Source organism: Eublepharis macularius, chromosome 11 (genome assembly GCF_028583425.1).
Source record: "Eublepharis macularius isolate TG4126 chromosome 11, MPM_Emac_v1.0, whole genome shotgun sequence".
NCBI lineage: Eukaryota > Metazoa > Chordata > Lepidosauria > Squamata > Eublepharidae > Eublepharis > Eublepharis macularius.
Window position 1 is genome coordinate 52,839,616 of NC_072800.1, and position 12,440 is coordinate 52,852,055.

General features: G+C 55.2%; 1 protein-coding gene across 2 annotated transcripts; it reads left to right on the forward strand.

Moving 5' to 3' along the window:
* The first annotated feature begins 3,386 nt into the window (after positions 1-3,386).
* Positions 3,387-8,718, forward strand: TWIST1 (twist family bHLH transcription factor 1). 2 transcript variants are annotated; one of them, XM_054991590.1, is made up of 2 exons: positions 3,387-4,255; positions 7,963-8,718. In XM_054991590.1, the coding sequence occupies exon 1, from the start codon at positions 3,636-3,638 to the stop codon at positions 4,242-4,244; it is 609 nt and encodes a 202-aa protein (XP_054847565.1). In that variant the 5' UTR covers positions 3,387-3,635; the 3' UTR covers positions 4,245-4,255; positions 7,963-8,718. The 2 variants fall into 2 exon arrangements, with proteins under 2 accessions (XP_054847565.1, XP_054847564.1); XM_054991589.1 differs by having other exon boundaries at positions 8,000-8,718.
* The last annotated feature ends 3,722 nt before the right edge of the window (positions 8,719-12,440 follow it).

Sequence of the window (12,440 nt, forward strand, 5' to 3'; positions counted from 1 at the left end):
ACACCCTCCCCACATCCAGCTTTTCTGCTCCAAATCCCTCTCGGGCTTTGCGGGTAATGCGCTGTTAGGCCGTAAGTCAATCGGGTTAGAACTGGGCAGGGTACCAAATATACCTCTGCCCTGCAAAATCGCTTTTATAAAGCCAGCGTCCCGGCTGACCCAAGCCCTGTCTCTTCCATCGCCTCTGCCCAGCTATTTAATATACATGTAACTTTCCCCCTCCATTATTCAGAGAGTGCAAATTGCCATGGAAACTCTTAATGGATCCCACACACCCTCCCAGCGCTGTCCGCGAAACCTCCCCGACCCTTCCCCCCCCGTCCCCCCCCCGCGGGGCTCGAGTGCGCCTGTTTCTCTCTTCAGCATCATCTCCGTAAGGTTTATACTCCACCCCAGGTGCTTGACTGTTGCCCTTAGGAGAAGTACTCCAGAAGGCCTTTGGAAGAGACTTCAAAAGGATTGCTTGGAAATAAATCCCACCAAGGGGAAACTGCCTTTCCCGTCCAATGCTCCGTCTCGGGGTGTCAGAGTGTGCAACAGCTCCGAGCGGAAATGAAGGCAGTTTTTTATGCCGAGATGTTAGTGTGGCTGTTGGTTGGGGTGTGCGTGTGTGAGTGTTTACTGGAAAACGTGGAGATGCGAGGTGAGGAACTGCGGTCCTTCCTGGGACGTCTCTCCTGCTGCTGCTCGTCGTGAGCTGTCTGCAGAGGACGATTCGTTCAGTTTAGTGAGGTATCCAAGCCCTGAAGCGGAGCGCAAAGTGTGCCCAGTGCGACCCTTTGGACACCGATGCGATATTAATCGTTTGGAAGGCGGAGGCGTGGCTTTTACGTCGGGCAAACGAGGTAGCCTTCAGGATTCAGTTGAGGACCTGGACATTAGTCTCCTAGCCAAAGGCCCTTAGGTCCTTGGAGAGCGTCCCCAAACGCCCTGGCAAGTCGCTTGGCTATCGGACAGAGCATGCGAGGCCATGTGGGATTTCTCGCTTCTGTTGGGGCGCGGGGCGGAATCGCGGTTTCCTCTGCGAGGCCCACCTGCAGTTTGCCAGAACAAAGGCGATGGTGTGCCTTGTCTCCAGAGCAGAGACCCGACAGTACACTTCGCCTTTTGAATACTTTTTTTAAAAGGTGGCCTTGGCTACAAGACTGAATACACTCTCCTGGGGGTAAGCCCCATTGAATAAAATGGGACTTACTTCTAGGGAGACCTGCTGAGGGTTGATCTTGTCTTTCAGAACAAGCCAGGACTCCTCAGTGGATTTAGACACTTCTTTAGCGAAGACAAATTTCACACTCTAGATGGGTTACCTTTTCTAATATGTAATTCTGCATTTTATCAGGAGGAACAATATAAAGCGATGCCGGGTTTTTGGGGGAGAGTGAGAACAGGAAGCCTCAGGTACTTTCGGTTCTAACTATGTTTTCTTGTGAAGAGCGGCAGCGACTTTTCTCTCTAGTTTGTGACAAGTTAGAATGTGACATTTTATGGCGGATTTCTTTCCAAGAAAAACGCTGAACTATCAACAGAGCCATAGTGCACAGCCCCTCTTGCAAAGACTCGAAATATATTTTTTTTCAAAAACACGGTTATTTATTTTGCAACTTGCATCATTCTGATAAAAGGTGGGGTTGCTGCTGACTATTTTGGAAAGGAGAAGAAAGAAATTAGCAAAGAAATAAACAACCTGCTCTTCTGCAGCAAGCTGAAGGAAAAGACTATTGCAGACAAGAAGTCCTCAAAATGCAAAGACGAAGCCAATTGACAGGTAGATTCGAGCGATCTCACCAATGTAAAGTGGACAGAAGGAACCCCGTGGATTTGGGTCGGTCTAACTCGGAGTAGGCTGCGCTCCTATGCAAACCGAGTTGGGAGAAACTCATGAGGTATACTGCGGGTTTAGGATGAGATTTTCAAAGAAAACGATTCTGGTTATGATTCAGATTATGAAGGGGAGTCTAAACCTGAATGGGCCCCGCAGACTTCCTTGCTATCTCGTGCTAGCTTTGAGCTTTGGTCTTTCCAATCGGAAGTTCGGGCACCTGAAAGTCAAGGGACTGGCCTTTTTGTTTCTCTGCCTGGCGACCCTGGGTGGACAAGGCTCCTCTGCCTACTCTACAGCAGACCCGTTGCTCTCTAGCAGGAGCAATTGGACGGGAAGCTTCAGTGGCTTGTTGGCTCTCGTGTCTGCTTTGGACGGGGGGGCGGTCTTTCCTTTTTGGACCCTCTGGAAAATGAGCGAGAATCCTGAGGAACCCTTCCCAGGGCAAACACAGTGCCAGGAAGCAAACTTAGGCGGGCAGCCCAGGACTGAGGAAGGGCTCCAGTCTGGTCCAGTCCGACCTAGTTGAAGAAGCCTTCCGCCCCGTGTGCCATTGCCCGGCTGGTGCGGCCCCCAGTACTCAGGAGATCAGGTGATTTGGCTGGGGCTGGGGCGTCTGACAGAGGGCATCAAGTGACTGGGAGGGACCGGGCGCAAAGCAGTTAAGCCGGCTTTCTGGTATGCAAGAGTACCCCTGGATCCCTTCACACGTGGACGTGGAATTAATGACTCCCTGAGACCAACGGAATTCTGGGCCAGCTAAATGGTTTAGAAGGACAGAGGAGTCCCCCGGTTCACACGTCAATGCATTCGAATTACACCCTGATACTGAGCAATACACACATGGAAGGGAGGGGAGTTCAACTGAGAGTCCATGAGACCTGTAGCCTGATCCAAACCGTTTTTACTCGAGAGAAAGTCGCTTCACTGGCATCCAGCCTGTTTAGGATCGCAGTCTTACATCTCCAAGTAAATGGGTTTAGGATGGAGAGGTGTGTGCGTGTGTGCGCGTGTGTGAATGGAAACCGGTTCTGAATTAACTGGGCAGTTGCAACGGGAACTCAAGCACTTTGCCTTCCAAGCATAAGGTAGGGATCTCGCTTGGAAGCAAACGACTTCAGTCCCCCCAAGCCCCAACCTCCACCTTTCTCTTTGAAGCCGAGACAGCCAACAGCGCCCTGCTCCCGAAGGGTCCCCCTTGCGCTGCCGGCCAAAGACGTCTGCTTTCAGACTCGCAGGCCGGGAAGGAAGCGGGTTGCGGCGGTCGTCGAAGGGGATCGGGGCTCTGCCCTCTCCGACAAGGTCCCCTTTGCAACCCCTCCAGGCTGCAAGGAGAAGACGCGAAGGATTCGGGCAGGGGGCGAAACCAGATCCCCAGCTAACGGTCTGAGGAATGATGGGGAGGGGAGGGAAGGAGGGAGGGAGGGGGAAGCGGAAACTTTCCTCCCAACCCCGCCGAAGTCCCTCCTCTCCACGTCAAGCCAATGACACCGCTGCCCCCGAACTTTCCGCCAGCAGGAGCTATAAGAGCGTCCCGGGCGCCCACTCTCGCCGACTCCCAGGCAGCTCCAAGGAGCCTTCGGGAGGGAAGCTGCCCGCCCGAGAGAGGCTTCCTCCTGGGCCGCGTCTCCTTCGGCTCCGATGGCCTCCCCCCGCCCGCCCAAGTGAGGTCTCGTCCTCCCGCGCCGCCGCCGCCCGTCCGCCGCCGCCTCTCCGGCTCGCAGGCCCGGGACCCGCCGGGGGAGCTGGCTGGCTCGCACCCCCGCCTGCCTCGCCCCTCCAGGGCCGCTCGGCGCGCTGCGGGTCGGGCCCCGAGATGATGCAGCAGCAGCAGGACGAGTCCAACTCGCCAGTCTCGCCCGCCGACGACAGCCTGAGCAACAGCGAGGAGGAGCCCGACCGGCAGCAGCAGCAACTCCAGGGCGGTGGTAAGCGCGGCGGGCGCAAGAGGCGATCGAGCCGCCGGAGCGGCGCCGGAGCAGCAGCGGGCGCGGGCGCGGGGCTGGCCGCGGCCGACGAGCCGTGCAGCCCGGCGCAGGGCAAGCGGGGCAAGAAGTCGGGCGGCGCGGGCGGCGGCGGCGGCGGCGGCGGGAGCAGCAGCGGCGGAGGCAGCCCGCAGTCCTACGAGGAGCTGCAGACGCAGCGCGTGATGGCCAACGTGCGCGAGCGGCAGCGCACCCAGTCGCTGAACGAGGCCTTCGCCGCGCTGCGCAAGATCATCCCCACGCTGCCCTCGGACAAGCTCAGCAAGATCCAGACGCTCAAGCTGGCCGCCCGCTACATCGACTTCCTCTACCAGGTGCTGCAGAGCGATGAGCTGGACTCCAAGATGGCCAGCTGCAGCTATGTGGCCCACGAGCGCCTCAGCTACGCCTTCTCGGTCTGGCGCATGGAGGGCGCCTGGTCCATGTCCGCCTCCCACTAGCGCCCGCCGAGGTAAGGCAGCGACCCAGGGACGGAGGCGGGGAGGCAGGGAGGGAGGCGGGCGCCGCCGGCCGGGGCAGAGAACTGGCGCCGGCGAGAGAGGAGGGGCGCGGGAGCCTGGGCGGCTCAAGGTTCCCTGGAATCCGTTGCATCCTTACCGCCTGGAAGCCCGGGAGGCCTCGAGGAGGAGGGCTGGATCGCGGGACGCCCCCCCTCGCCCTCCCGACGACTGGCACCCACTAGGCGCGCTGGAGAGGCCCCCACCCCCACCCACCCCACCCCCCAGCGTTGAGAGGCGGCCGGGCGGCCAGCGCTCCCCAGCCATCCCTCGGGATCCTTAGGGAGGAGGAGCGGGGCCGCCACGATCCGGCTCCTGAGAGGTCCAGGGGGATGCCTGTTATTGAACTCCCCGTCCTTTCGGACTCCAGAGTGGACGCGCTGCTTCCTGCGGGTTGGAAAAGCAGTTCGTGGGCGAGGAACACCCCTCGTCCCTCCCCCCGCGGGTTTCAGCCAGGCTGCTTTCCAAGAAAGCGCGCTTGGGGCTCTGCGATCCAGCCCCAGCCCTCCTGAATGGATTCGTCGGCAGTGGGGAGGGGAGTCGAGGTAGGCCTCTCCGAGCCGGCTTAGGCGCCAGGAGGTCCCCTGAACGGCTTCCCGGGAGAGGCATACTTCAGTTCTCCATCCACCCGCCTCCGGCTCCAAGCACGCTTCTCTGGAAAGGAGACTCCTTGACTTCCAAGGCCCTCCTCGCCCTGCGTGCTGCCTGCACCCCGGCCTCTCTCTGCTACCCGGATTAATGCACATTCCAATGGACACTGTGCAGGGATTCTCGGGTTGTAGGGAGGACATTCCGCTGGAAATCGGGGCGGAGAGCTTTCTGCAGAATCAGGCTGCCAGATCCCCTGGATGAATTTAGATCCATCCCGGCCTCCACACGTTTGTCTGGGAATGAGGGAGGCGAGGGCTGCCACTCCAAGAGGACTTCCTAGCTGGAAGCAAAGCCTAGTAAAATTAATTCCCTAAAAAACAATGATGCATTTTCAACTAAGCCCCACTAATATACCTCCTTGTAGAGTTCCTTCTTGACGTCAGTCAAGATGTTTAGTGTGGGGGTCCCTACCGATTGGGAAACCAGCCAAGTGGTCTTCAGTGCTTCCTCCACTCAAGAGGCAGGCCCCTTGTGTTTCGCAGTGCCATCCTAGCAGAGTTAAACCCTTCCTTGGTCCATTGACTCTGTTTAGGAGGACCAGACAGTAAGCGATCCTAAGCAGGCTTCGTGTAGTCCGTCTGAAATAATGCGCAGCTTATTTACTCGAAAGTAAGGTCCCCTGTGTTTCATAGTATTTTTGCTCCTTAGTAAATTTGCATGGGATCGCAGCCTGTGATTTACACAAGCGAGGATCTTCCCGGTATTCCCATTGACAAGTTCCCAGTGATTTTGGCGTCTGGAGGAAAAAACGATTTAACAGGAGAAAGGCTGAGAGTCTAACTCGTTTTTTTTTCTCGCGAGAAAAGCTCCTGAGTTCTCGTGGGATAGGCTTACCAACAGTGTGATGAGGGTTGCGACAACAGGCGGATTTCCTACGAGCATTTCGGAATGATTTATTGGCCTGGATGCCTAGGCTCACTGGACAGCCGAAAAACAGACTGTCTCAAATCTAACCGATTACACAGCAATCCTAAACAGAATCACACCTTAATAAATCCATTGAAGTGCAAGGGCATAGAAAGGTTTGATTCTTTTAAAGATTGCACTGTTAGGCTCCTTGCTGAGTTTTTAGGGGCTTCTTTAGGGTTCCCCATTCTGAATTTACATTCTGGATTTATATCCCCAGCCAATTCCTCCTCCCCCCCCCCCTTTTACCAGCAAATGTAATGAAAAAATCTCCAAGCTTAGTGTGTAGATGCATCTATTAGTAATTGCCACTAATGTGGGTGATTCTTTACTGACAAGGCAATGGGACAGGAGCTGAGCGCCTTGACCCTTTTAAAAATTTACTGGAAAGTCCCTCTGGTTGTGCCCCATGCAGCTTACTCGCAAGAAAGTAAGCCTAATAATGCCAACCGTCGAAGTGAATCGGTCACTTGCAGTACATTGGGGTGGTGATCACTCTTTCACTTGAAGCTTCTTGGTTGACGCTCCTCTTGCGCTCAACGGAACTTACTTCCCAGTACTCGGAAGTACTTGTGGTCTCCTTGAAGTTGGTGGAATTTGCTTCCTAGCAGCGTACGTAGGCGGAAGCTTTGCTCTTGTAGTAAGATCTTTTGAGCGCAGAAAGAACATCCCAAAGTACCTAGCGCTCCAAGAGATGAACTCGCACAGGCTGTGGTTGTATCTAAAATTGTCCAAAGTGCCTGGAAGTAAAAGCGCTCTCAAGACTAAATCCTGGGCACCGCTTCGAGATTGCAGAAAGGCTCTTGCCGGCTCCTAGCCCACTTCTTGGCCTGCCATTGCAACCAGACTTCCATCCATGCGGCGTATTTGCTTCTCGAGAAACGGGCCGCGATTTTAATAACCACAACCAGGAGGAAGTTCATTCCATTGCTCCGGGAGCCCCTAAGTTCCAAGCAACTGTTTGGAGGGTGGCGTCGAAGTCTCCTGGAGACTTCTGGAGAGAAAAGGAAGCAAAGGCCTCAGGACTGAGCCTAGCACTGTTTACTCAAAAGTAAACCCCAATGAGCTCAATTGGCCTTCCTACCAAATCATCAAGACGGATTTACTTCTGCGGAAACAGAGGTTAGCGCGGGCCGTCCTATGCACACTTGGAGTAATGCTAAACTGGTCTATGCAAGGGGGGCTTGCCCAAGGAAAGGGTTCTTAGGCTTGCGCTGCCCCTCCCACTGAGTAAGTCCCGCTGAGATCAACAGAGCTTGCCCGGGACTGTACTGCCGGTCCTGCACACCAGCTCCGGGGAAGGCCAGCGTTCAACTCCTCCGAGGCTCGCCTATACAGGCGGGGGGGGGGAGGGGTTGCCCAGCTAAAGACGTCCTTGGTAACGCGGCCAAGCGCCTGGGGGCGGCCCCAAGGCGAGCAAATGCCCTGCTGCGCCAGCCTTCAGATGCAGGAAGCGAAGCAGCTCAGCTGCCTGCGGGATCGCCCCGAGTTGACCCTCCAGGGTCTGCTGCAGCGTCGTGAGCTACCCTTTGCATCAGGCGGCCTCCTCGCTTCGGTCCAGCTGTGCAGGGGCGCCTGCAGGCGGGGGTGTTTTTTGGCAAGGCCCGCTCCTCTCGTCCGGGCTTGTGCGTGCTCCGGAAGAGAAAGTTGGCGCCCACCAGTGCACGAAGCCTAAGGACGAAAGGGCGCGTTCTGCTCGCAGGACAAGTCACATTTCCACTGGACCGCATGGGTCTGGGCTCCGATCCGTTCCTTGAGTGGGACAGTTTTCTAGCCAGCTTCCGAGGGGCTTAGGCTGTGAGCTTCCTCGGGAGGGAGTTCTCATAAAGCATTCCCTCGCAAGGGGCTCTGTGGAGATAAAGGGTCCCCCTGACGCAAGACTAGCCTCGATACCCGTGACACTACCCTTTGCGCGTTTCCGAATTTCATGCCTTGCCAGCGATCCCCTCCCCCTCCTTCCTTTGTGCTTTCAGCCCTCCCCCCACAAACACACACGCACATTGTTTAGCACCGGGGGTGTAGTTTGGGCGGGGGAGGAAGACACTCCTCTTTTTGCACTGAATTTTTTTTTAAAAAAGAAATTGATCTCGGTTTTTCCCTTTAGAGTAACGACGTTTCCTCCTCTCTCTGGGTCTCCGCAGATGCCAGTGTTCCCAAAGAAGGAGAGAAAATGGACAGTCTTGAGACAGACTCTGCACTTGGATTCCCCCCCCCCTCCTTTCTTTCCCCTAAGACAATAATGCCAAGGATTTTCTTGGAAATTTCGAAGCGTCTTGGCCAAGTATGCAAAGAGCAGGGCGCGGGGAGCGTTTCAGGCAAGAGACTCGAGGCCCCTTGGACAGGGGGCTGATCCGGCGAGGCGGCTGAACTGACCACTCATCTCTGCATTCTGATAGAAATCTGAACCGGTTTTAATTTTTTTTTTGACGAAGAATGTTGGACTTTTAACTTTTTCTTACTTCCTTATTTTGTGTTGTTGTTCTTGCATGCATGCATTCCCAAGAGATCTTATGAGCCACTGATGAAAGGAAATACGTTTGCTGTGGACTCCCCCCCCCCCATCATTTTGAACAGATCCAGTGACAATCCAAACCGAAAGACCCCTTTCAGAGTGAGTGGGAAAGGGAAATCTATTTAAAGAAATGTTTAGGGGGGCAAAATATTTTTTGGCTCAAACTCTTAATAGCAAGCCTTTCTGGTTCCTCTTTTATTTTTTAATTCTTCCTGCGGGGGAGGAAAAGCCCCCCCATGAAACATTCTATTTATTTATTAATGACCCATGTTAAAATGCAAATAGATCCGGTGTCTAAATGCATTCCTATTTTTATGATTGTTTTGTAAATATCATTGTATATTTTTTCCTGCAATAAATAAATATGATTGAAATGTTAAAAAGAACTGTGAAAGTTTGGTCTGTGCGAGAAAGCAGGCTCGACTCTCGAGGTAAACAGTCGGTCGGAGAGATCTGAAGTTGCCCAGGAGAGTAGGGGGCGAGGGAGGGGAAATCTAAACAAACGCGAGAAAAACGCAAATAAACCGGCTACTGACAGACACGGGAGTGTTAATTATCGAGACAGCTTTATGGGTCTGCTTGGGAGATTGCAGGATTTTGGATTCTCTCATCCTTCAGTCAAAATGGTGTCTTTTTAACGGTGAATTGCAAGGTGGTGATCCCCCCCCCCCGCGCCGCCCCCAATCTACATTTAATCCTCCCTTTGTCTTTAACTTCGATGTCGCTGCTTTTCTTGGTATCTTTTGGAGGAGAAAGATGTTCCAGGTCTGATCTGGAGTGGAGTGGAGTGGAGTGGAGGGAAGGGAAGGGAGGTTGAAGGCCTGTCTGCGGGCCGGAGTGTAGCTTTCGGTCAGTTTTTGGTAAGAATGGAGAAGGATCTGGGAGTTTTCGCTTCCGCCCTCCAAACAGATTGGCTGGAAAGGTTTCCGGGCGAGGATTGGGGCGCTGGCTTCAGAGCAGATGGGCTCCTCCTGGAAAGGGTCGTTTCCTACGCTCAGGCTGTTTCTCACTGCGGATTTGCTCAGCATCTCAAGCGCATCACGGCCAGCCTTGCCTTCCTCCCCAACGTGTGTGTGTGGGGGGGGTGTCCTTTCCTGCAAGGCTAAGAGGCGGGGTACCATCACAAACGTAGCTAGGTGATGGACGTCGATAAATGCAAACACGTCTTCCCCACCGCGCGCTCTCCCTCTTACACACGCGCAGCCCCATTCCTTCGACTAGCAGCGGCTTCCTCGAAGCGTGCCCGGCAACAGACCCAAACGACCAAAGGTGTTCTTTCTAGGCTTGCAGTGGATAATATTTTCTTTTAAGGCGGTGGCTGACTTTGAGTCGGAGAGAGCCGCCTCTCCTATTTCACAACTGGAAGAATCGGGTCTTCTGTGGTTATTTCACGTGAGGCCAACAAACCCTTCCTGCTTCCGGAGGGACAGACCCGACCCCAGTTTAGTAGTCGGATTTAACCCTGCCGGCCCTCCTCGCGGCTGGGGCGATCCTTCTTTTGCAGGAATTAATGGCCACACTTCATTGATGGAAACAGAGCAGGATTGCACCCGTGCCGGGGCATTCAGTCCCCGTGGCGCGCAGTAGCGTTGCAGGTCTGCCTCCATCCGGCAAGCCAAAGGGACTGGCTTTCCTGCCTCACGTCGTGGCTGCCGCTCCAAAACATGGCTTGAGGATGGAGCCGCAGAGACTTAAAGACCCTGCTCCGGTTCAGGTCGGCGCCTCGATTCCTGCCGAGGCTCCCCCAAGGTGGAGCCTGGAGTCCGCCGGATCCGCCGCTTCTCGGCTGAACTGGATTCTCCTCGTCCCAGGAATGCGAGAGCTGCCTGCTGCAAAATTGCTTTTCCTTCCCAGATAGCGGCAATGTTTAGAAGACGTAGCAGGGGGTGCTTCTTCGCGACCAGCCTTGTTTGCTTAGCCCAGGTTGCGCGGCCTTTCTTGTTTGCCTTTCCATACCTGCCGCTCACCAGCGCTCGCCGACCTAAAGAGCGGCGCGGGTTGAAGCCGGGGCGCGCTGCTTGCAGTCCAAAAGCTCTGGCGGCGCTTGTTCGTATTAAAGGGGATGAGGCAGGACTCTGGGACCACCGCAAGCCTCCATCCCGTCTCCGGCGCCCGAGAGAAGGTGCAAACGCGGCAGCGATGGGGTGTCTCCAGAGACGCGCACTCTGGACCCGACTGGATTTTCTGAACTGGGCCAAGCCGAGAGAAACAGCGCCAGACTGCGGATGTCTTGAAAACCTCCAGCCGGGACCAGAACTAGAACCCAGAGCCGAGGACAGAGCGAGCAGCTGGGAAGGTAGGATGAAAAACGCACCACCAACTGTCCCCTTCTCTCTCTCTCTCTCTCTCTCTCTCTCTCTCTCTCTCTCTCTCTCTCTCTCTCTCTCTCTCTCTCTCGGGGGCAGGCGACGAAAAATAGCACGGGTCTGAATGGCGTTAGCTTCCAAGTAGATCCTCACTTAACTGTAATCCCCTTCGGCAACTTCTTTTGATTCGAACCCATTCCATTTTCAGTCCAATTACTTAAACTGCCCGGGTTTGCCAGAAACAAATTCTAGTCAAACTCCACCTCAGTTACTTCCGAATAAACGAAGATCAGGTCGGGCTCCCTCGTCTCACTCTTATGCACAATTACTTGGAAGTAAGTCCCGTGGAACACAATGGGACTCGCTTTACCATACGTCAAAGCCAATAGTCCCAGTGATATCTGCGGAATTTACTCCCACTCCAGTGTTTTGCATTTACACCCCAGTTCTAAAGCACATTTGCTTTAGAGATGGGTCTGATGTTCAAGCATTGTAAATTCTGTGCACGTTACAGCTGGATCTTCCGGAGCAAAGTGCAAAGTGCAAAATTTCCACAGAGTGACGGGGCTGCCATGGGCTCCCCCAGCTGTAAACCTGCACGTGTTGGAAATCAGCAAAATAATCAATGGGTTTGCTTCCAGGTGCCTTCAATGGGACTAATCCAGCCTCTGCCCAGGATTTCTCCGGGTGGGCTCTGGATGCCTGTTAGGCAACCCGCCCCAACTTTCAGAGATTCTCAGGGGATCAGAGCAAGCCACGTCTGGAATCTTGCCTAACTAAGGCGTGCGATTGGACGCTGTTCTTTCTCCCTGGTGCCACCAGAGCCTGTGGCAGATGAGAGGGAGGACTAACTGAAGGCATGCAAATGTTGGAAACCGTCCTCAGCACATGAGGATCACAAGGAAAGGGGTCTTAGATCTCTACTTGAAAAGAGTCTCCAGAGATTGGGGGGAGGGGGTGTTGAAATTGCGTGGCATCCGAGTGGGGCAAATGATTCTCAAATGAGGAAATCCCGAAGCGAGGCCGTTGTTTTCCAAAGGGGGATGGATGGCCATGGCATTTGCAAGTGGCGCCAGAAGAAGTGCAGCTTCTGGAAGAGGCGGGGGCGCTTTTCCTTTCCTGGTTATTGATCTCTTTCCCAGAGGCAAGAAGGACACGTGTTTGGTCGCCCCTGTGCTAGTCCCGACGAGAGCCCAGGCAAGAGTCAGGCGGCCTGTGGGAGGCGTGGCGTTTTTTGCCAAGGCTCCCGGGCCCCTCTCCCCACACCCTCGCCGCCCGGCTTCCCGGGGCTCTGCCCTTTCTCCTGAGTCGGCGCTGGAGCGCCGGCGGCGGCAGCAGCAGCTTGGAAGCTGGCCCGGGGCGAGCCCGCCGCGCTTTCTCTCCTGCACATTCCACGGTTTGGCAAAGGCCGACCCAGTTATTTTCTCGAGCCCCGGATCAAATTCTTCCCCGGCGTACGATTTCACTTGAAGTCCTGCCCGGGAGCCCTTCAAAGTGAGCGTTTGTCCCCGCGCTCGTGATGTCAGGCGGTTTTCCCGGCCTCTGTAATTTTTCGCGAAGGTGGAAAACAAACCGAGCGGGCGGGGAGCGAGAGAGCCCGCTGGAAAGCCGGAGGACCCTGGGCGGCCGGGAGCGGGGGGGGGGGGGGGGCTCCTCGGAGACAGGGAGGGCGTTTGAGCTGAGCGATGGTGGGGGGAATACTCTTGCGGCGCGATCCTGTGATTTACTCTGGAGTAATTCTCCCTGATCTCGACGAGGCTTCGA